The sequence below is a fragment of the Oncorhynchus gorbuscha genome, linkage group LG16 (genome assembly GCF_021184085.1).
Source record: "Oncorhynchus gorbuscha isolate QuinsamMale2020 ecotype Even-year linkage group LG16, OgorEven_v1.0, whole genome shotgun sequence".
Taxonomy (NCBI): Eukaryota; Metazoa; Chordata; class Actinopteri; order Salmoniformes; family Salmonidae; genus Oncorhynchus; species Oncorhynchus gorbuscha.
Window position 1 is genome coordinate 33,003,710 of NC_060188.1, and position 25,011 is coordinate 33,028,720.

A 25,011-nucleotide genomic window follows, 5' to 3' on the forward strand; every position below is an offset into this window, starting at 1 on the left:
TTTGATTAGATGTTCAGGAGTCTTATGGCTTGGGGGTAGAAGCTGTTTCGAAGCCTCTTGGACCTAAACTTGGCGCTCCAGTACCGCTTGCCGTGCGGTAGAAGAGAGAACAGTCTATGACTAGGGTGGCTGGAGTCTTCGACAATTTTTAGGGCCTTCCTCTGACACCGGCTGGTATAGAGGTCCTGGATGGCAGGAAGCTTGGCCCCAGTGATGTACTGGGCCGTATGCACTATCCTCTGTAGTGCCTTGTGGTCGGAGGCCGAGTAGTTGCCATACCAGGCAGTGATGCAACACGTCAGGATGCTCTCGATGGTGCAGCTGTAGAACCTTTTGAGGATCTGAGGAACCATGCCAAATCCTTTTAGGTTTTGTCGTGCTGTGTGCTTGGACCATGTTAGTTTGTTGGTGATGTGGACACCAAGGAACATGAAGCTCTAAACCTGCTCCATTACAGCCCCGTCGGTGAGCATGGGGGTGTTCTCAGTCCTCCTTTTCTTGTAGTCCACAATCATAACTTTTGTCTTAATAACTTTTGAGGGAGAGGTTGTTGTCCTGGCACAATACAACCACGTCTCTGACCTCTTCCCTATAGTCTGCCTCGTCGTTGTCGGTGATCAAGCCTACCACTGTTGTGTCATCTGCAAACTTAATGTCACGACTTCCACCGAAGTTGTTCCCTCTCATTGTTCGGGCGGCGTTCGGTGCTCGACGTCACCGGCTTTCTAGCCGCCACCGATCCATGTTTAATTTTTCCTTTTGTTTTGTCTGTTTACACACCTGGTTCCCATCTCATAATTATGTTCCTTATTTAACCCTCTGGTTTCCCATTCTGTTTTGTGCGTGATTGTATTTTGTGTATTCCGGTGTGTTGTATTTTGAGTCCTGTTTTGAGTCCTGTTTTGTCCTTGTTTGGAACGTGATTTTTCTACGTTTTGGATTGAGTAAATCAGGAGATTGTTACTCTTATCTGTGTCCTGCGCCTGACTCCTTCGTTATCTTTTAGATAGACTGTGACACTTAATGATAGTGTTGAAGTCGTGCCTGGCCGTGCAGTCATGAGTGAACAGGGAGTACAGGAGGGGACTGATTACGCACCCCTGAGGGGCATCCGTGCTGAGGATCGGCGTGGCGGATGTCCGTTACCTACTCTTACCACCTGGGGGCGGCTTGTCAGGAAGTCCAGGATCCAGTTGCAGCTGTCCCATAGTAATGAACGTGTCGGGAGTTGGGATGAGACATACAGGCAGGCAGCGTTTCCCAGCCAGTCGAAATCATGAATCAACTGGCATCATTTTTATGGATATATACAAAGAAATGTAAATTGAAAAAAGGTCAAACGAAATGAAGTGCAGCTAATTTGCAGTCTTTCCAGCTTCAGTTTGAAGTGAATGTGTTAGCTGTGTTGTTGGCTAGCTCCTCTGAACAACATTGTTTTGATGTGTGAGAAAATGTTCTATGCCAGGCGAAATCGCTCCTCAGCTCATTGTTATGGATGTATCCAAATAAATGTCACTAGAAAACTGCTTAAACAAATGCAAATGTGGCTACTTTGCTATTATTCTGGCTGCTCTTTTTGACGTGACTGTAAGTTAGCAATAACTGTTTAACTGTTTAAGACGGTCCCCTTTTCGAATAGAGGCCGGAATATGATCAATACCCATAGCTTGTAGGGAGGCAGGGTTGCCATGGTGTAAGGACTTGTAGTGCCTTGCCATGAAGTATTACGTCAAGCATTTCATTAACTGCAAAACCACTCATGTCATCTATAGATTGGAATGTCCACAGTGCAAGGTGTTCTACATTGGAAGGACAAAGAGACGCCTTCAAGACCGCTTAATGGAACACAAGTACGCTGTACGGGTAGGCAATGAAGACTACCCCATGGCAAGGTACTACAAATCCGTACACCATGGCAACCGTGCCTCCCTACTAGCTATGGGTATTGATCATATTCCGGCCTCTATTAGAAAAGGGTACCTTCTTAAATAGTTAAACCAAAGGGAAAGTTTTGCGATTTACAAACTACAGGCCACTAAATACCCTGGTTTAAATGAAGATATGGATTTCTCACCCTTCCTGTAGGGTCGTGATAGGTCCATTTGCTGCCATCTAGTGGACATTTGGGGCGGCAGCATAGCCCAGTGGCAGCGTAGCCTTGTGGTTAGAGCGTTGGACTAGTAACCGGAAGGTTGCGAGTTCAAACCCCCGAGCTGACAAGGTACAAATATGTCGTTCTGCCCCTCAATAGGCAGTTAACCCACTGTTCCTAGGCCGTCATTGAAAATAAGAATTTGTTCTTAACTGACTTGCCTAGTTAAATAAAGGTAAAATAAAATAAAAATGTTTGATCAATTGCCCTCAGCTGTGTTTAGACTGTTGTTGTTCATGTTTTGCTGTGCTCTAGTGTACTATGGAATACATTGCTTTCTTATTCTTGACACTTCTCCCAGTCATATTAAAGGTTAGAACTACCTTTCTAAGTGTTCTGATACTTCTAGCTTGGAGCTGTATTTTTATGATAACATAGCTACAGTATTTCACTTTTTGATGTGTATAGTATTGTTTACTAGGTGTGTCCAATCAATTTTGTAACCACTCCCTCTTCTAATTAGGGCAAAGCTGTCCATTAAGCTGGTTGTTTGGAAAAGCTGTTCAAAAGAGGACATTGTATTCTTTTTTTGTACTCCCTGACGAAGGCCATGCAGCTGAAACACGTCAGATTTTTAAAACTTTGTTTCTATTGAACGTGCCATACTAATAAAGGCATTTTAATGAATTATATGAAGAGTGCCTTGGTCCTCCTTTCTTTTTGAAACCAATTTCTTTTTGAAACCAATTTACCAAAGAGCACCTTTTGTCTATAAAAATTTACTATTTGTGTACCTTAGTAGTGCTTCCCTTCCTCCTCTTTCTGCTACCAAATACTAATTGAGTGTATGTAAACTTCTGACCCACTGGGAATGTGATGAAAGAAAGAAATGCTGAAATAAATAATTCTCTACTATTATTCTGACATTTCACATTCTTAAAATAAAATGGTGATCCTAACTGACCTAAGACAGGGAATTTTTTCCTAGGATTAAATGTCAGGAATTGTGAAAAACTGAGTTTAAATGTATTGGCTGAGGTGTATGTAAACCTCCGACTTCAACTGTATATCTGCCTTGTTAGGGAGATTAAGTATCATACATAATGTGTTATTTAGTCAAAAAAAGTGTGTTATTGCTGAAAATACTTTGTTTACGTGATGACACATCTTCACTATTTACTTTAAAGTGACAGAATAAGGGCCATAAATATTCAAGTGTACTTCATCAGAAACATTCTACTCCCATTCCAGTTTGCTACATAATGATATTACATGTCCTTAGACTTGGCTAGGTGCATATATGTACTTCTATGTTCATCCTTAATACTGTATGAATCTTTTTACACTATGTTTAGAATTGGGATTGTAAAAAAAATGCTTAATTGTCATGTTATGACTCGTATTTATTACCTCACCCACAAGCATTTGTGGGGCTGCAGAGTTTTAAACTTTGAATGTTGGAGAATTAAAGAGGACTTTTTGTCTGTTGACCTCACAACAGCAACCAGCACCTCACAATTGTTTCTTCGCCACAGAGCTGTGACCTGCAATATGCAAATGTTACACATTTTGAAGAGTCATTGTCCTCTTAAATATGAACTGAAAACAAACTATCACAATCCTTTAACATTTGAAGAAAAAAAACATTGTCACGTTGTGCTTGTATGTTATCTTTCCTGTCCTCTAGAGTCTCTGCTTCACCTTTCTGTCTCTGGAGTAATGATCTAGTTGGTGTTGACTGAATTTCTGGCCATCATCAACATTTCCCTTTCCCATTGTCATCTTTATTTGGGCAAATTAGCTGTGGCGCATGTATATTGTCAAGGCTTAAATACTATGGACTAAAATAGGCAATAAAAACATGTGAAAAAGCTTTTGTTGTCGTCAATAGGTAGGTAAAGGCGCAGCAGGGTTAAACGGTTGCCATGTTAGCACCCACTATCTAGTTCTAGTTGCTTATTACAATATATTAAAATACCAAAACAGATAATCACAATATGAAAAATCCACCCTGCACAAAAGCACTTATTTGTAAGAAATTACTATTAATACTTTTTCATTTTCAACAAAACAATTTTACGGGACAGTAAATGAATTACAATGTCGTCTTTGAAATAAAGGCTGTGAAAGACAGACTGGACTCTTGAGGCAGAGAGCTGGGTGACAAATGCAAATATTAAACAAACTTGTAAACATATGCTTTAGACTAACAACAACCAGCTTCGTAGGACAACATGGAAACTAATGTCACGGTACCATGCAGCGGTATGCCAACGACAAATGACAGTTATACGTATTTCCAAACAAATGTGGACAAAAACACAACATCAACTATTACAAACAGCAAGTATTGCATGGAGTACATAAGGATGACCAGTGTACAAGCAAACATAACTTTATTTACTGTTTTAGAGGCCAATGAGTCCGGTACATCTGGCCCAGAACCAGGTTATTCCCCAGTGCTGTGACCCTCATCAAAAGAAAAGTCCTAAAAAATAGTGATGACTCTACTGTCACTACAACAGCATCCCCCTCGACTGTCCATGTCCCACAGCTGACTTAACATTTACCATTGCACTGAGCTGTACTATTTCTTTATTGACATACAGCTGTGAAAGTATTCTTCAGCTCCCGACAAGATTTTTATGCTGCAAAGTCTAAATAAACAGAACTAGTTAGTGGTATACATTTATGTACCAGGGAAAACAAGGCTTTGACTTGAAATGACTTACCAGAGTCACAAAAAAAGCTTAGTCTTTGATATTTCAACATAGCAAGGACAGAAAAAAACGCTTTTAGACCTGCAAGCTACAAGCTAAGGCGGCTGTGGATATGGGAATCTCAGTTGTCATGGATCTGGGGGCGTCTACAGCTAGAGGGCTCTCATGGTTCTTGGAGTTTAGACAACTGGTAGAAGGTGAGAGGGTGTTACGACCCCCGATTGGGGTGGCGTGGTGCTTATAACATAACGACACCTGTCTGGAGCTAGACTGAAAAGGCATCAACACCGTCCACTCAGCAGGACCTGAGAAAAAAAATAAACCGAAGACAACATTTTATGCCCGACCAATAAGACCTACCAAAATGATACCATTGACTCTGAATTTCAACAGTTACACAGTCATTGACTATCCTATTGAAGCTTGAGGACTGTTAGAAATTAGCCTAGGGACCATGGAATATCCTGCATTGTGAGATTGTCATGTCCTGACTTCTGAGTGTGGGTGTCCACTGTACAGCAATGTCCACACCTACTGGGTCTCAGGCTTACAGATTTAAGTCTAATAGCATGAGGTGAAAGTAGACAAACATCAGAGTGTGTGATATGAAGGCTTAGTCAGTGGACATTCTGAACCTTGTTTGAAGTCATTAGGTCACATGACCAAGGAGCTATTGAAATGTTACATTTGGAAAAATTAATGTAACATCACGTGAGATGAAAATGGGCAAACTAAAGAGTGTGCAATGTGTAGGCCCACTGATTGGACATTCTGAACCTTGTTTGAAGTCATAAGGTCACATGACCAAGGAGCTATTGAAATGTGAAATTTGGAAAAAATTCATGTAAAACCATGTGAGATGAAAATGGACAAACTAAAGAGTTTGCAAAAAAAAGAAGGGTAGTCAGTGGACATTCTGAACCTTGTTTGAAGTCAGTCGGTCATATTACCAATGAGCTATTGAAATTCAAATATGTAAATAAATACGAGATGCGAGATGTAAATCAACAACAAAAAAGTATGTGCAATGTGTTTATGTGCAAAGTTTTAGGAGTAATGGTTAAAGAGCTATTGAAATTTGAACATTTTGATTTGTCACTCTGTTTGACAAATCAAAATGCTCTGCTGTTGGTAGACATAAGGAAAACTACAGGCGAATATCCGTCGAATTTCCAACCTGAATCTGCCTTTACCTCGATGTTCACAACTCGGCAAAAAAAAATGTCAATTTCAGAAGAAGATGTAAAAACCATTGAGAAAGAATCTTGAAGAAATGAGACGAGGGAATGAAGAGAAAGACAGGAGCCAAGTTTCCATCTAGTTTTTATGTGAGTAAATGCATACGGTCTAAAATAAATACCGAAACCACGTTTCCATCGACCGTTTTTATGTGAGTAAATTCATGCAGTCTAAAATCAAATCAAGGCAGCTGTGATGGAAACAGGAAGTTTCAGAACAATTTTATAAATGCCAACAGATCATTTGTTCGTTCGACATGGTGGGATCTTTTTGTGTCTGTATAATATATTATGCAAGAAATGGCAGTAGAAACGTCTTTATGCGCAATTATTTACATAACAGCAAACATATTGAAGCAAACTTGGACTCATAACAATCTCACCAAGTAGACTAGCCTACCTGGCCTCACTGCCTACCCGCACTGTACCTGCAAGCTGTTGGCCAGTGCACACGTGCCAAAACCAGAGTAGGTACATTTGCTATTTAACGCAACAGTTTTTGTAACAAAGCTATCCGTAGAGTTGGAAATGCGATGGAAACACATTGGTTCTCCAACTACGACTCGTCATTAAAGCATGCCGTTCATTAGGCTACAGATGAAATAAGTTATGAACTTCACAGGATGATGAAAGTGTAAGGCGATGAGCTTGATGTTACTTTCCAATACATATTGAGGGTATTTGTCTGGTGACATGGAAAGGTTAATGGCCTAAATTTATAAATGATCATTTTGATTAAGGATTTCAAGTGTAGGCTATTCCGAATTGTTAAAAAAAAACCTGTCCATCGGAAATGCACGATGCAGAATTTCAGAATAAGTTACAAATGCATGTTTATCTAAAAGATAATAGGCCTACGGAGAACCCTGATCTGCCAATGGGGTTTGAGTTTACATGAGGGCATCCAACTAGTTTGTATGGCATAACTGCATTGGTTGTCAGTGGAGTGAAGGACACCTCTGGATACAGCGGATTCAGCACCATGGACCGAACACCCAGCGGTTGGCTACCCACACATCCACAGACAATACAGGCTCTAGCGCTACGATTGCGAGAGCGACATAGCAGAAACAGCAGCCTACAGCGTGGACCAATAGGATGGCTGCATATCAGGTTCACAGCCAACCCGAGTATCCGCAGATGCCTGCATCAAAGCGTCGAGATTTTTGCTGGGTTGCTTAATTAAGGATAAGCCCTCTATTTTTAGAATCTGTAGTATACATTTTATCGTTTTATTTTCAATGTTTAAATCTTCATTTTCTTCTTTCTCGACTTTCCCTACGGCGTGTTTGAGAGAAACACCCCCCTCTGTCTGCTTCGTCGCGAGGACTGCGATACAGCCGTGCTATTGATTTTTGCTCTTCAATGGAATACATTTGTACTCTAATAGCGAGTGTTGGCAATACATTTCGCATCTGCTGTGTGCCGGTATTGCCCTCTATGAGAAAAAGACTATTCCATTACTCTTAGCTGAAGATTGAGACACCACACATAGACACAACAAGAACCGGGAAACGTTCATCCCATAGAGCGTTCAGTTCCATAGCGCCTTGTCTTGCTCCCCCCTAGATACCCCAGGACCGTGGACAGCGCTTGTGCCAGTGGCCGCAGCTCGGTGTGAAAAACAACTATTAGGCCTGTCGGTTAATCACAATCATAATATGATACTCAAGAATTGACTACAAGTAAAGATTACAAGCCGTGGTTCTATATGGATTAAACCAGAAGACTACTGATTTGAAGGTAAGACATGGTGGCGTTATGACCAGTTGTTATTCTGCAGCTTGTGTCAGCATCATTATCAAGTGTTTTAATCAACATGCTATAAACAATACAGTATATTCGGTGTCTTTATCATTGCACTGCATTTGTCTTTATTGGGCACAGTTAAGCAACCATTTTAAAATTACAGTGCGAATTGGTTGCTTACATTCCATATCTTGGTAACTGAGAGTGAAAATGTCTTCAATAATGGGTCATGTGTCATCAATAAACAATATTTATCAATATCCCAAATAAAAAAATAAGTAACATCAGCAACTGTAACATCTATATCTATATCAAAGCTGTCTTGTGCTAAAGTGGATGGTGTTTTCATTCAAGGCTTCCATTTTGAAGCTAAGATGGATGCTTGCGCACATTTCTTTATCATGCTTCGGTGGCCTTATCCTGCTCCTTATATAAAATTCATAGTAATGATGTAATGTTTTGCCTGGTTAGATTAATTCAAATTCGCATTAGAAATTAGAGATATGGAACACAATCCATCGTATAAATGATATTAACATCACGATTGATATGAATATTGAACAAATCCTCATTTCAAAATTGTATAGTGAATGCTGCGAGATTTGGCCGTTTTGAATGAACTGTCTCTGGGGTGTTTTATATAGTCCAAGGTCTATTCATTCATCTGTGACTAACACACACAAAAAAACATGCAACGATGAATCTCCTGTAAACACAGGCTATTTAAGAAACGTGATAATTATTCATAGGCCAATTAACACACATATAAGGAACTCATTGATGAATCTAAACCAAGCTGTAAAGGAATTTGATTTGGTTATAAGTTGGACATTTGGATTTACTTCAGTTTTGAAGATAGGAAGTCAGATTTGCGTCTGATGTATGTCAACCGAACAAACTAAAAACTATGTGTTTGAAATAAACACGAAATATGAATACTATTCAAATGTAATATCGAATATATCTAATGCCTTCCAATTAATACAAATAATACAAAATACTTGACCTCCTGCATTTTCCAAGATCAACAGTTGTTGTTTTAATAACTGTTGAAAATGCATTCAGTTATCTTCGATACGATGCACAAAACGCTGTAGCATACTACTTTGTAATGCACTTTCTCTTCTGTTTATTGACAGGTACCATTTCCCCTCTCAGAGAACAAGCATATTTGGTTCTTCCCATTAAAATCACTTTTGTCAGATCCCTCAGAGAAGAGAACCAACACTCCATCCATAGCTCTCTACCCCAGAGGAACCATGGGTACTGTACTGTCCCTCTCCCCCAGCTACCGGAAAGCGGCCCTGTTCGAGGATGGCCCGGCCACTGTGGGCCATTACACGGCCGTCCAGAACAGCAAGAACTCCAAGGACGCCAAGAGCCTCAAGCGCCAGTCCCTCATCAGTGTGTTGCCATGGAAACGCATTGTGGCGGTATCGGCCAAACGGAAAGGTTCCAAAAAGCTCCCACCAGACGACGGGCAGAAGGTCAGCACTGAGCACACCATCACCAACAGCCAGAAGCTGAAGAAGTCCCAGTCCTGCGCCAACTTGTCCTCTTTCACCACGCAGGAACCCACCATAGCTGCCACCATCCCCACCTCCAAAACTGTCTCCAACGTGGCCGCTGCCACCAAGAAGAACTCGCTGACCGGTTCCACTGGGGGCCAGGCAACGAACGTGGGCACGCCCAAGCGGGTGATCGTCCAGGCCTCCACCAGCGAGCTAATGCGTAGTTTGGGTGAGTTCCTGTGCCGGCGCTGCTACCGGCTGAAGCGCCTGTCGCCCACCGACCCGGTGCTGTGGCTGCGAAGCGTGGACCGCTCCCTCCTCCTCCAGGGCTGGCAGGACCAGGGCTTCATCACCCCGGCCAACGTGGTCTTCCTTTACATGCTGTGCCGCGATGTGGTCTCCTCCGAGGTGGCCAGCGAGCGGGAGCTGCAAGCCTCTCTGCTCACCTGCCTCTACCTGTCCTACTCCTATATGGGCAACGAGATCTCCTACCCGCTCAAGCCCTTCCTGGTGGAGGCTGAGAAGGAGGCCTTTTGGGACCGCTGCCTGGAAATCATCAACCGCATGAGTGGCAAGATGCTGCAGATCAACTCTGACCCGCACTACTTCACCCAGGTGTTCGCCGACCTCAAAAACGAGAGCAAGAAGGAGGAAGAGAAGACAAGGTTGTTGATAGGCCTTGACCGATAAGAGGAACCGTGGGAAGATGGTAAAGGGAGGATCGGGGGAGAAGTGGGACGGGTGGGATGTGGATAGGGTCAGGGTGACTCGCACGACTACAAAAAGAACACACGTGTTGTCTGGTGTTCCCATCTTGTATTAGTAGGAAATTGATTTAGCCGGAGGCCCCTAATGGCCTATCAGGAGGCTCTGGTGTCATATAACATGTTAACAAGGCCAATGTTTGGGCATTATAGTACTTACAGATAATCACACAGATCAAATTACTGATAACCTTTATGTTGAGTGAACAGTAAAACACTGCCTTCAGGACATTTGATAACAGAGATGCAGCTTGGTCTGGGGCTGGACACATATTACATATTACTTCAACAGCAGCCAAACCTGACAAGATTACATTGATAGACAATGATGACCCCTCACAAACCCAAAACAGGTAATCAAATGTCAGTGACTTGAGTAAAAAGAAGAATGGCTGAGTAAAAGACAGATACATTTTATGTGTCCAGATTCAGAGTCAAGAGAATCACTTTAGGGACTTCAGAAAGCTGTGAGGCCACTGCATCTCTTTCCCCCTCTCGAAGCTGCATCGGCATCCTCACTGACCCTAAATATTAACACAGACAGTGGAAACACTAGACAACTTCACTGTAGTAGTCTGCTCGTGTACTGTACATACTTGGGGGGAGGGGGAGGGGGGGGGTGAATAAACTATGAGAGAGTCATTAAAGCAACCAAAAGCAGAGCTAAGGAGAGGATCCGTGTGGATTTACCAAGGCAATGTGGGGGGCACAAGAAACATCATGATTCCACTACGCATGTGATCACGTCCCATGTCATCACGTGTCCTCTCAAGACCTCACGTCTTCACACGTCCTCTCAAGTCTTCCCACGTCCTCATTTCCTAATGTCCTCCACACAATCACCAATTGCCAATGCCCCCTACCTCACCACCAACAATAGCCTGCCCAAGTCTACCCCAACAACATTGCACTTCCTCCCACAACAAGCATGCCTGGTTTTATTTCACCATTTACAGATAAGAGTGGAACATTGCCAAACCTCATCCTCCACCACAGTCCTGATTTGTGTTTTGGTGTGGAGAGGAGACTAGAAAGTTATATGGAATGCCAGTAGAACACGCTGCTGAGTTGATTGACTTACAAAACAACACTAGTCGAGAACTACAGGAGGCTATAATTGTGGCACCTCATGTGATGTGTCCACCTGCTTGGTTTCCATTGAGGACAGAACAAAATGGATTCTCCATTCAGTCATCACCCTTAAAGAGACGCTTCCCTCCCCACCGATGGTTATTTATGTAACGACTTGTGTTGACATGCATGTGTGCTTCTATGGGTTCCTAGCATGCTGCTTTGTGTTCGCACACCACGGCTACGTCCTAAGTGGCGCCTTATTTCCTATGTAATGGGCTTCTCTGGCCAAAAGTAGTGCACTACATAGGGAATGGCATGCCATTTGGGACATACCCCCACATTATTTTAGACTGAGAGCAGTATGCTGCAATGCTGCGCTTACCTTAAATAATTATGATATTATGATTACTGATTAAGTCTTTGTTTTGATGAAAACCCACCTCCTGCAAGGTTGGGATTTCGAGAGTCCTGTGTCATATCGTTCTGAAGATTAGCATTTATAAAAACAACAACCCAAGTCTTAGATCATCATGCAGAACAAGAAAGACTTCTTCATGCAATCATCCTATACATTTCATTAGTTACTATTATATTATTGTGTATGTATGTTGGAGTTGACAGAGCCAGTGACTTGTGTTCTACCAATGTAACTCAGCGGCCACATGTAACAAGAGAAATAGGAATTATCTGTCCATTTCAGAATCTCCACTGACTTGGCTATGTAGCTCTCAATTTAAACTGCCATTGATATTATCGACGGTCTCAAACCTAATGAAAAATCTGCTTATGAAAATCAGATTGCAGAGTCAGCGTACTTGTTCATCCTGTATGATATGTTTGGGATGGATTGGACGGAAGGGAGCTGATGTATAACTTTCAGATAAAATTGGAATTATAATTATCAAGACATTTTCTTTGCTGTTGCTGTTCAACTCAGCGAAGGGCAAGTTGCAAAGAACAGAGGGAAGGAAACAAATGTTTGGAATGGAACACCCAGTCTGTTTGGAATGGAACACCCAGCCTGTTTGGAATGGAACACCCAGCCTGTTTGGAATGGAACACCCAGTCTGTTTGGAATGGAACACCCAGCCTGTTTGGAATGGAACACCCAGTCTGTTTGGAATGGAACACCCAGCCTGTTTGGAATGGAACACCCAGCCTGTTTGGAATGGAACACCCAGCCTGTTTGGAATGGAACACCCAGTATGTTTGGAATGGAACACCCAGCCTGTTTGGAATGGAACACCCAGCCTGTTTGGAATGGAACACCCAGTATGTTTGGAATGGAACACCCAGCCTGTTTGGAATGGAACACCCAGTCTGTTTGGAATGGAACACCCAGCCTGTTGGAATGGAACACCCAGTCTGTTTGGAATGGAACACCCAGTCTGTTTGGAATGGAACACCCAGTCTGTTTGGAATGGAACACAGCCTGGGACTCTATGGAACTCTATGGAGAGGGGTGAAGTTCACCCTGTATCCTCTTCTTTCTTTGACTAAGTCATAACTATGTGCCATGTTTTCACTTGCAACACAAACAAGACAACACATTTGTACAATACAAAGTTAATGGGGTAATTTCATTTTTTCCCCCCTTTTCATTTGTGAATCATATTGTGTGCAACTTTGTTGACCAATTCAAGTCAAAATAGTGTTATTGGAGTAAAGATGAGGCAATCTGTGACTAATGTATGTGGATGTATGACTATGTATGTGCGTGAGACTTTATATTAAAAAAATACATTTGCAAGCCTTTGGAAATGTTCTGTTTCTTTGTGACTGATCTTGTGAATGAATGTTGAACATTGAGGCAATAGGAACTCCATCTTACACAGATAGACTTGGTGGAATTTTCATTGTATTGGATAGACCAATCTTGTCCCAGGGACCTCACACTATAAATCCATAATGCAGACAGCCCAAATATTTTCCACCTCCTAGACATATAAAGCACTCTATAAACAATATGAGGGAAATCCCTTCATCTGTAGGCCTGTTGTTCTGCCCCTGAGCAAGGCAGTTAACCCACTGTTCCCCAGGGCCCCGAAGACGTGGATGTCGATTTTGGTTGCCCCCCGCACCTCTCTGATTCAGAGGGTTTGGGTTAAATGCGGACGACACATTTCAGTTGAATGCATTCAGTTGTACAACTGACTAGGTATCCCCCTTCCCCTTTTCATGGATGCCCCCCCCCCGTAAAAAGAACTTCACTTCCCATGAGCCTGCGCTACCCAGTCTAGCCACAACGAGGCAGTAGAGAGTTGCTGCTCGTCACAAGGAATGCTGAGCAACCTGCAGCTTGGAGATTTGAGAGGATAGATACTGTATCTAATTACGATCATTGACATTGCTTCACCTTTCCATATGATAGGCTGGGTGGAATTTTGAATAAGAGAGGATTAGGTTGCTTAATATGTCTGCCAAACTATAACCTATGTCTGCTGTGAGGCTGCTGAGGTAGTCTCTACTATCCATGGCAGGCCGACTTGAGATGACTACATTGCAGTCGAACTGCGGAGAATCACAGATCTGCAAATAACCTTGCCTTCCAAATAACTACTCACGATGTGATTAAGATGAGCAATTTTGCACCTTGTCTCGCTCAAAGGGAACGCCCTTAAAAACAATGAGAGCGCTTTGCCTTGCTCAAACGCTAATCTGCAGCGGGATGGACAACCGCAGTGCCGTATGGCCTCGGAAGTGGCGGAGTGTTTACGATGAGCTGTCCACGGTTGGTGGTGCTGAACGGGCAGCTAGCTGTTTGTACGTGTGAGGACCGCTGTCCCTGGTCCTGACCAATGTAGTGGCGCTGCCTGCAGAGCTGAAATTACCGCCTTCGCAAGATATCACACCCAGCACAGTTTAGAATCAGGATTCTAGCTGCTTATTCACAATTGCAGATCATAACATCAATCTATAAACTACATTGTGTCAATCTATAAACTACATCTATAAACTCCAATAGCTACATTGTGTGCGTAATTCGTTAGCACATATTATTTACTGGTAAACTAGGCTACATTCAATGTCACGTTAAGGCCATAGTTTGGTTTAATAAAATCATTTTATTGAGAATCCTCAACATTAAACAGAGAACAGGCTACATGGATAATAGTGTGTGAGAGTGAGAGGGGACACACACATGGGATCAGGAGGAAGCCATTCCCTAAGATTGCCAGCCTATCCATCAATCGTGCAACGTGAGGGACGTTCATTGCAACGAGATCATTGGCGAGGAAGAAGAACGTTAATCTAGGGCTTCCTCTGAATTCGGCCAATCAAAATCGAATGCGTTGTTCTCGTCTGTGTAGTATGCAGTGCGTGAAGCGTTGGTTCCTCCTGCGCAGCTAGATAGGTAGGATACAGTCCATCTGCCTCTGCCGTCTCCGTCCGCTTTCAGTGCTGCCGACTGCCATATTAATTACCATTCAGAGCTGCACCTCTGAACATCACCAAACTCGAAGATGGCGGCCCGGGTAAGATATTTTCTCGGTTGTTCAATATCTCTTTGTCAAAATAAAACATTTCTTTCGTTGTAAATAGAATACAATTCAGAGTGTGATGTATGGCTTCCAGATACGCGAAGAAAGGAGGTCGCCAGCGTTCAAATCGCAAGAATTTAGCTGCAGCAACGTCGCGCCTGAATGTCAAGTTCGACGTCCGCTCTGCTATTTCAATGCAGAATGGTTTTTTTACGCCCTGCCATTCAGCTTGATAGGCACCCGCACAATGTGGTTTTGACGGGTCGCAGAAACCATTTATCTGTCTTGTAGAATCATCCTACAGTCAGCGCTAGGAAGCTATGGTCCTCTACAGCTAGCCACTGCATTGGCTGAGTGAATCGGTTGAAGCTATAATCCTGGATTTGACATGTCCTTTAGCCGACAGAATGCTTAAATGGGCAATTAAAACCTTTTATAGGATATCTGTGCAAAAAGTGCTTGTAATAATTTTGTGGAAAGCATATCACAGCAGCGCACGCATGCGTCCTTGTCCATAGCACGACCTATATGCCTATGGCAGTTTTGTGAGTCCGCAGTATAATCTATGCTTTCTTGCATTGGAAAGCTATTTTTGTGCTATCTAGATCATGGTTGGGCAAACCCCCTTTTGTATGCCCACGGATCAATCTCCAAAAACATTTTTTTTTAATTGGGGGGGGGGAGACGACGACTCAGTCAGGGTCAACTTACTGTTGAGAGTTAGAATGGTGGAAGAAACAAGGTGTAATTTCAACACGGGGTTGTGGATCATCAGTTGTTCCCTTGTTAGGCCTATGTCAGTCACTGACAGTCACTTCATTAGCCCGTGTCAGCTTGCATTTGTTTGGTCAATTAGTCTTGCCAGCTATCTAAACGTGTAGTAATCATGGTCGAATTACCGACATGGTCTCCCCATTGATTTTGTTAGTCACTCTCACTCAGATATCATATTAAAAACTGCAAACATTTCTCTCCACTCTATGGCAAAATGTGTAGAATTGCACGAAATTAACTCTAAAACAAAAAAGGCCCCCACAAAAATAACCTATGGCCACCAAATTTCTTCGAGGCCTCCACCACCATCAATGTTGCCTGTCCCTAATTAAGACGAAGCAGTGCATGACAAGCAACAACCTGTTGCCGATAAAGATGCATTCCAGCCAGGCAGCCACAACCTATAACAGGGGTAAACAACCCTGTTCCTGGAGTATCGCAGGTATATATGCTATGCTCAACTTGAACAGACAGCACCTGGCTGATGCATTTCGTAGGTCAGCTTTGCCCTGCCTGGCCTGCTGATATGGAGTGATGCCAGTGTGCTGCCAAATTCCTATTGGAAATATCTTATATCACTGGATTTTAATCACAGGATGGAGCACAGTTTAGAGCTGGTCGACTGTCAATTTATGCACCGCACCTTGTATGTATGTAGGCCCATCACTATTGCTGATTGAAGCTCTTCTCCTGCCTCTCCCAGTTTAAAACCATTACATGTCGTGGAGATCTAAGCTTGCCCATTGAATTTACCTAGCTCAAGGCAAAATTGTAATATAGGCGTGGCATAATAGCATGAGGTTTTCAAATCAAGGCTGTTGTTGCCCGCCTGCATTATCCAAACTTGTATCCAGAAGACATCATTGGCAATACCCCTCTGTGGTTTGAGAATAAGGACTGAAAACCACGAGGATCACCTTTCCATTCTCAGTGGATTCTCTGTTGAAATATAGGCCTGTCTACAACAAGGCAGCTTTGATTTGTCAGCAGGGTTTGCATCCAGCCAGGGCACCGTGGACACACAGACAAGACCAGAGGTGCAATTTGTCAAAGTCTGACTTGCGCTGTTGTGTTCTTTTTAAACATCTCCGCCAGAGGTGTCCGTCACAAATTCCAGGGCCCTATGCACTGCCGAGTTACATGACAAGGCATTTTTTGGGTGAACCAAACATTTCCCCCTCCAGTGCTCTAGTGTAATGGCCCGAATGAAATTACAAGACAGTATTGAACATGCAATCTTTACACTATGAAAATAACAGAAATGACATTCTTTAAGATAGTATTGTACTCCTTCTTGCCGTTAAGTGTCAAGGCAATGATTAGCTGTTGTACACTAGTTTACTGGACTCGGCAGTTCGTTTCAGTCGACAGACTTGTTTAAGGCAGCTGATGATACATTTTTAGTCTGTTGCAAGGCATGAGTCAACTGTGTCCACTGGCATTGGTCTCCCTCCTCCCCTCGCCCTTGCAGAGTGCACTGCACATTGTTGCTGGGCCTAGAGTGTCAGAGCTGCTGAGAGGGACATGGATGGTATCACAGCCTGACAGCACACAGCGGACATTTTACAACAGAGGGAAATAGCCTACATGAATACCCCTTACAAAATGTTCTTACTAAGAGTGAAACATAAGAAAGGACGCAGAGTCACTATGAAGAGTAGACCTAGGGAATGTATACCGTAGATGGCTGTCAGAGAATAACCTTCGTTTGTGTACAGAACCAGTCAAAAGTTTGGACACACTACTTCAAGGGTTTTTCTTTATTTTTTTTTACTGTTTTCTACATTTGAGATAAATAGTGAAGACATCAAAACTATGAAATAAAACATATGGAATCATGTAGTAAACAGAAAAGTGTTAAACAAATCAAAATACATTCTTCAAAGTAGCCACCCTTTGCCTTAATGACAGCTTTGAACGCTCTTGGGATTCTCTCAACCAGCTTCATACGGTAGTCAGCTTGTCACGCCCTGACCTGAGTGTTCTTTGTTTTCTTTATATATTTTGGTTAGGTCAGGGTGTGACATGGGTGATGTATGTGTTTTTGTACTGTCTAGGGTTTTTTGTAGGTTTATGGGGTTGTTTACCATCTAGGTGTATTTAGGCAACCATCTTCTTTGGGTATTTCGTGGGTTATTGTCTATGTCTAATTGCCTGTGTCTGCACTAGTATTATTATAGCGTCACGTTCGGTTTGTTGTTTTGTATAGTTTGTTAAGTGTCTATCTTTATTAAAAGTATAATGTATTCTAGTCACGCTGCGCTTTGGTCTCCTCCATTCGACGAACGTGACACAGCTGTAATACATGTGTGCCTTGTTAAAAGTTCATTTGTGGAATTTCTTTCCTTCCTTAATGCGTTTGAGCCAAGGTATACAAAATATAGCCATATATGGTAAAATACCAAGTCCATATTATGGCAAAAACAGCTCAAATAAGCAAAGACCCAGAGTTACCTCTGCTGCAGAGGATAAGTTCAATAGAGTTACCAGCCTCAGAAATTGCAGCCGAAATAAATGCTTCAGAGTTCAAGTAACAGACACATCTCAACATCAACTGTTCAGAGGAGACTGCGTGACTCAGGCCTTCATGGTCGAATTGCTGCAAAGAAACTACTACTACAGGACACTAATAAAAAGAAGAGACTTGCTTGGGCCAAGAAACAGGAGCAATGGATATTAGACCGGTAGAAATCTGTCCTTTGATCTGAGATTGTCCAAATGTGAGATTTTTGGTTCTCTTTGTTAACCATTATTTTACCAGGTATATTGACAGAAAACACATATCTTGTACACCAAAGAGTTGCAGGGCAGAGGAGAAGAATGTGCCTATTTGAAAGTTATAACAAAATAAGTAGCTCACGACATGTTTCATTTTTGGAAAGTAGCTCTAACCATGGGTTCGATGCACACAGACCGCATAGACCACATTGAGGAATGTGCACAGCACAACGACGAGAGAGGGGGATAGTTTGGGGAAGTATGCCTAATCTACTTTGAAGAACTAGTCAAATGATAACTCTGCAGCATACTTAGGCAGGCTAGCTTAGCTTAGCTAAATAGGATGACTAAGGACAGTACAGTATGGAGAGAACAGAGATAATGTTGGCTGGCTGCTACTGCCTGAGCAGAGATGAGATGATGACTTTAAGGAATATAAATAATAAAGTCATCAAATAAAAGCTAAGTAATATACACAATTTAAATATTTTATTATTTCATAGTAAATTCCTATTTTGTCTACCCAATGTGGACCTGACGGAGACAATGGGATATTGAAAATATTTTGGCAATCCCCATAAAAATCTCAAATTATTTTAATGTCATCATTTTTTGTGCATTAAATGTGAAAAAAGAAAATGGAAATCATAAAACCGGGATAATGTTTTTCATAATCGAACCGAAACCAAACCGAACTCCAAAATCACTAAGCACTAACATGAGGAGACCAAGACCAGTTTAAACATAACAAGAACATGAACCAGAGGAGGGTTTAATGATGAGAGCATTTTAGCTCTCCACAATGAATTTATCTAGGCTTCTGGTAAACTAATGATCTCAGAACAGTAATAGTGTCAAACATCAAACATCTCCCTCGCTGTTAGTCACGTGTTCAGTAATACACACCACTGTTGTATCTGACATAGAAAATTGGTCTCATTTAATTATTCAGTCTGCAGCCATGTTTTTTAAAGCTCAGAAAAGTCACACGACAAAAACACTAGCCTCACTAATATTTCTATAGGCCAATATATGCACAGCATATATTAAAAATGTTATAACAACATGGGTTGTAAAGTCTTTATAGCCATATCTCCGCGATGCGTCGTGCCTAAGAACAGCCCTTAGCCGTGGTATATTGGCCATATACCACACCCCCACATGCCTTATTGCTGAATTATAGCCACATCTCTATATGTATATGTTATGTGCCTATATACACATATACATGTGTATGAGTGTACAGTGTGTGTGTGGGTGTCTGTGTAATATGTAATCCCTGTGTTGGTGTAGGGCCTTCATCTGTGTGAGTGTTGAGCTGCAGCTATATTTAGAGCGAGTGCCACTATGTGCCGTGGGGGTCATTGCAGTGGACCAGGCTTGAACAGTTCAAACACTCTTTTCATCAGACACACAATTCATCTGACAGTTGTGATGTGATTATGCTTAGACTGTACAAAACAAGAAGACCTCGTAGTGCAGTTGAGGTATTCTCTCGGATTCTGAGCAGGGTGATGAGCAGGGTGTTTTGTCTAGGACAAGAGCAACCTTCAGATGTGTCCTCTTGCCCCGCTGTGATTGGTTCACTCGCTAAGCAGTGGTGCGCTCCTCTATCTCTGCCGGAGGCGGCAAACAAAGAGCTTGCAGCAGAATCAGCGAATGAGGACAAAGAAAAAAAAACTCATGTGAGTTTAATTGTATTGGAATGGAACCAGGAGGCATAGACATCCTTGGTAGCAAAATCTGCCTGATATATTTTGAAAAGCTTGAAGCTTCATTGCCCGGCTGGACATATGTAAAAAAATATATATATTAAAAAGCATAATAATCATGTTACAATTATCTCTCATCTTTCACATTTGTCAGCTAAATTGTCACTCAAATATAGGATGGGAAATTCCCTACTGCACAACGTAGCCAAATTGCACAGAACAAATACAAGCACATGATCTTTTTGAATCTTCCTTCCTTACAAAACATGACATACCCTGCAGGTTTGATGTGTCTGCATGGTCTCTCCCTGCCATTAAATCTCTCCAACTTCAACGGAATTACTTTCCAGTAGGGGAAGACAGCCAAGAACTAACTTAAAGTGATTTATCTGAAATTGAATAAGGAATTGGCTTTCAAACCTACCGTATTAGCTCAATGTCTTTAGCTGCTTCTCAATTCATAACACATACAGTTGAAGTCGGAAGTTTACATACTCCAGGTTGGAGTCATTAAAACTCGTTTTTCAACCACTCCACAAATTTCTTGTTAACAAACTATAGTTTTGGCAAGTCGGTTAGGACATCTGCTTTGTGCATGACACAAGTAATTTTTCCAGCAATTGTTTACAGACAGATTATTTCACTTATAATTCACTGTATCACAATTCCAATGGGTCAGAAGTTTACATACACTATGTTGACTGTGCGTTTAAACAGCTTGGAAAATTCCAGAAAATGATGTCATTGCTTTAGAAGCTTCTGATAGGCTAATTGACATCATTTGAGTCAATTGGAAGTGTACCTGTGGATGTATTTCAAGGCCTACCTTCAAACTCAGTGCCTCTTTGCTTTACATGATGGGAAAATCAAAAGAAATCAGCCAAGACCTCAGAAACAAAATTGTAGACTTCCACATGTCTGGTTCATCATTGGGAGCAATTTCCAAACGCCTGAAGGTACCACGTTCATCTGTACAAACAATAGTATGCAAATATAAACATCATGGGACCACGAAGCCATCATACCTCTCAGGAAGGAGAGATGAACGTACTTTGGTGCGAAAAGTGCAAATCAATCCCAGAACAACACCAAAGGACCTTGTGAAGATGCTGGAGGAAACACGTACAAAAGTATCTATATCCACAGTAAAACAAGTCCTATGTTGACATAACCTGAAAGGCCGCTCAGCAAGGAAGAAGCTACTGTTCCAAAACCACCATAAAAAAGCCAGACTACGGTTTGCAACTGCAACTGTCCTCTGGTCTGATGAAACAACAATAGAACTGTTTGGCCATAATGACCATCATTACGTTTGGAGGAAAAAGGTGGAGGCTTGCAAGCTGAAGAACATCATCCCAACCATGAAGCACGGAGGTGGCAGCATCATGTTGTGGGGGTGCTTTTCTGCAGGAGGGACTGGTGCACTTCACGAAATAGATGGCATCATGAGGAAGGAAAATGATGTGGAAATATTGAAGCAACATCTCAAGACATCAGTCAGGAAGTTAAAGCTTAGTCGCAAATGGGTCATCCAAATGGACAATGACCCCAAGCATACTTCCAAAGTTGTGGCAAAATGATTTAAGGACAACAAGGTCAAGCTATTGGAGTGGTAATCACAAAGCCTTGACCTCAATCCTATAGAAAGTTCCTGGGCAGAACTGAAAAAGCATGTGCGAGCAAGGAGGCCTACAAATCTGACTCAGTTACACCAGCTCTGTCAGGAGGAATGGACCAAAATTCACCCAACTTATTGTAGGAAGCTTGTGGAAGGCTGCCCGAAACGTTTGACCCAAGTTAAACACTTTAAAGGCAATGCTAGCAAATACTAATTGAGTGTATGTTAACTTCTGACCCACTGGGAATGTGATGAAAAAAATAAAAGCTGAAATAAATATTTCTCTCAACTATTATTCTTACATTTCACATTCTTAAAATCAAGTGGTGATCCGAACTGACCTAAGACAGGGAATTTAAAGTTTAAATGTATTTGGCTACGGTGTATGTAAACTTCTGACTTCAACTGTATCCCTGTGCTGACTCTAGATGCCCTTCAAAATCTGACCTGTTGACTCGCTTACAATGGTTTCAAGTAAAGATTGGTGTAGGGAGAACTGATCCCAAATCAGTTTGTGAAATAGATTGTGGATGCACTTTTTCTGGTGCCATTATGAGAATAACTGATTTGTAGACATAATATACTGGTAAGATTGCCAAACTACCATAGAAAAAGTAACGCCTCATTTGAAATTATTGCATAAATTATTGCAACTTGTGTCAAGCTGTCTTGATGCCCTTTGGGTGGTAGACCATTCCATGATACAAATGGAAAACTGTTGAGCGTGACAAACCCAGCAACTTCACAGTTCTTGACATAAACTGGAGCACCTGGCACCTACTACCATACCCCGTTCAAAGGCACTTATATCTTTCATCTGGCTCATTCAACCTATGAATGGCACACATACACTATCCATGTCTCAATTGTCTCAAGGCTTAAAAATCATTCTTTAACCTTTCTCCTCCCCTTCGTCGACACTGATTGTAGTGGGTTTTGACAAGTGACGTCAGTAAGGGATCTTAGCTTTCATACTGGATTCACCTGGTCAGTCTATGTCATGGAAAGAGCAGGTTTCCTTAATGTGTTCTATACTCCGTTCAATTGTGTTTCTACTGTATACATCATTGGGTGAACCTGATGCACTAAGCTGGCTAGAGGCATAGGTGAATGGCTCCTCCTACTGGTTGCATCCATGCATATCGATCTCCAGCACAGACATCTGAATGGATAGCTCCCCCAGGACTCCAGCTGATGGAATATTGAAAAGGGATTCCTGAAATAAGGCAGGAGAAAAAGCCCAGAGTGTTCTGAACTACAAGACTGCAGGGCTGGGCGGGGCATCAAGATTTAGGATTGTGTGTGTGCGGTGTGTGTGTGTGTGTGTTTATACCGCAATCATAAGACGGATCAGCGAACACCCTCTATTCTTAGTCCTGACTGCAGCGTACCACCACCAATGAGCCATTTGTGATATGTTTTGAATACAGTCTTCGGGGGATTGTGGGGCGTGACAACTTTGAATCCAAATGGTGTCTCATTAAATGCATTGAATTCTGTTATGAATAAGGGTTTTATTCTTACTACATTTTCAAAACCATGGCATGTCTTGCTTGTTTGTGCATAATACAGCTCCTATTACCATTTTAATTAGCCATACGTGACAGTAACCCTGGGGTTCCATCCATTCATCACATAAACTCACCAAAAATACGAAAGATTTCTGCTGAAATTCATATTAGTTCTCACATTAAGACAATATTTTATGTTTACAATGCGAAGAATGAATCTCTTACTTATGTAAGATCTACACAAGACTGTTAAGCATATATGACCGACAAAAATGACAATACTACCAGATTTTGGGGTATAATTTATAGTAGACGCTTAGCTTGCTAAAAACTCACATTTCAAAAACAAGACTCTAGCCACAGACCAATTTATTTGGGCAGTGTAAATTCACTGACGTCAAAATGTCCACATGCTTTGGTGCAGTTCAGGACGGGAACAAAACTAAAGTGAGTGAAATAAATGATAAGAATGACCCCAACTCTGCCCCGCTCTGCATGCGCTTGCCACTTGCCACTGTCAAAGTGGCATTCCTTGGATTGTGAACCAATGCACCCGATGCTGCTTCAGCTCTCTGACAGACAGTGGTCCTGGCTGTCTCAATTCTCTGTCTTATGTCCTCCTCTTCCCCTCCCTCTTTGCTTGCGTACGTTGGCCCCCAGGTCGTAATATTTTTCAAGGTATGTATGTAAGTCGAGGAAATGACTGTATGAACTCCCACGCCACCCGCTAACGTCTAACAGCTTCGGCAGTCAGTCGGCTTTACTGAAAGTAGCTTTATCCTCCTCGTCAACTCCCAGGGTCTATCGAAAGCACCCCCCCGCTGCCGCCGCTCTCACCCCTGGTAGTGACTGTCTCAGGAGAAACTATATCGACATGGTACATATCATCTGCCATTGCAGATCCATTGACGGAGTTGCAAATGCAGAGAGGGAAAATATTTGATTGAGTGCACAAGCAATTCATTATCATCCATTACTCCTCCACTGCAGTTTCACTAAGAGTGTACAGACTACTCAAGCGGAAAAGCTTAAAGCCTATTTATTTGTCTTCTGGCTGAGCGAGCGCTGGCAGTATGGTAGATGAAGGGGTAGACTAGACTGCATGTGGTGATTTTAGAAATGGGGCAGGGCAGTGTGCCAGCACTGCAGTGCAATACGCACCTCTCTATAACTTACCACAACCTAAGCGTTCCCTTTGCTCCCAAACATTGCGACTCCCGACACCCTCTGCCCTTTCTCCTCGCTCTCCGCTCCCTAGCCGCCAGCGCTCAAATGTCAGACAAGCAAGCGTACATGGCGGGCCCGTGTCTAACTATGAGTAAGCTAAATCAGAGATGGCTATGGCAAGCACATCTTCACAGGGCACGTTCGCAACCAACGTATAGGATTGTATAAAATCGAACTGAAATGAATGGCGATTCGTCTCCTTGTTATGTCATTAATTAAATATTAAAGGCCCAGACTAAGACCACACCTTATGACGCCCAGACGAAGATGCAACATATTTAGACCCAGACCAAAACAGTTGTTATTTCAGTCCAACTTGGCTCTGACAAGACTTGCGTGTTATTTCACTCATACATGGCCACATACAGTAACTGAAAAGATGTTATTCAAAGATGCATCTTGACATCATGAGTTGAAAATAAATGAAGACTGCAGTCTCATCATAGACCATCAACACAGACCCAGACCAAGACTGTTTTTAAATGGTCTAGACTAGTCTTGAGATAGAGGGTTCTCAATCTCCCCTGATTCGTCTTAACTGAAGTAAGTAGTGTGTCATTATCCAGATCACTTTCTGGCTTTTTATTTGACTGAGCTAGTCAGTTAAGAACACATTCTTATTTTCAATGACAGCCTGGGTTAACTGCCTGTTCAGGGGAAGGCAGAACAACAGATTTGTACCTTGTCATCTCAGGAATTTGAACTTGCAACCTTCCGGTTACTAATCCAATGCTCTAACCACTAGGCTACCCTGCCTCCCTGGAAAGTGTATTTTGTCGTCACAATAACCTTTTTGTAACATGGCCTCTGGGATTTTTAAT

General features: G+C 42.2%; 2 protein-coding genes across 3 annotated transcripts in view; both read left to right on the forward strand.

The window, feature by feature from the left end:
• Window positions 1-7,073: 7,073 nt before the first annotated feature.
• LOC124000179 (cyclin-dependent kinase 5 activator 1-like) lies at window positions 7,074-12,896 on the forward strand. The gene is made up of 2 exons (XM_046306379.1): window positions 7,074-7,793; window positions 8,939-12,896. Exon 2 carries the CDS (start codon window positions 9,059-9,061, stop codon window positions 9,998-10,000), a length of 942 nt encoding a protein of 313 aa, XP_046162335.1. The 5' UTR covers window positions 7,074-7,793; window positions 8,939-9,058; the 3' UTR covers window positions 10,001-12,896.
• A 1,570-nt stretch (window positions 12,897-14,466) lies between these two features.
• The window catches only part of LOC124000733 (vesicle-fusing ATPase-like), a 31,869-nt gene continuing 21,324 nt past the window's right edge, over window positions 14,467-25,011 (forward strand). For both annotated transcript variants that reach the window (XM_046307315.1, XM_046307314.1), the window contains exon 1: window positions 14,467-14,624. In XM_046307315.1, the coding sequence (XP_046163271.1) occupies window positions 14,613-14,624 (12 nt within the window). In that variant the 5' untranslated portion in view covers window positions 14,467-14,612. The remainder of the gene's footprint in view (window positions 14,625-25,011) is intronic.

Bases quoted from the DNA above. Each gene is read 5' to 3' on its own strand.
- LOC124000179 (XM_046306379.1), top strand. From the start codon at position 9,059: ATGGGTACTGTACTGTCCCTCTCCCCCAGCTACCGGAAAGCGGCCCTG.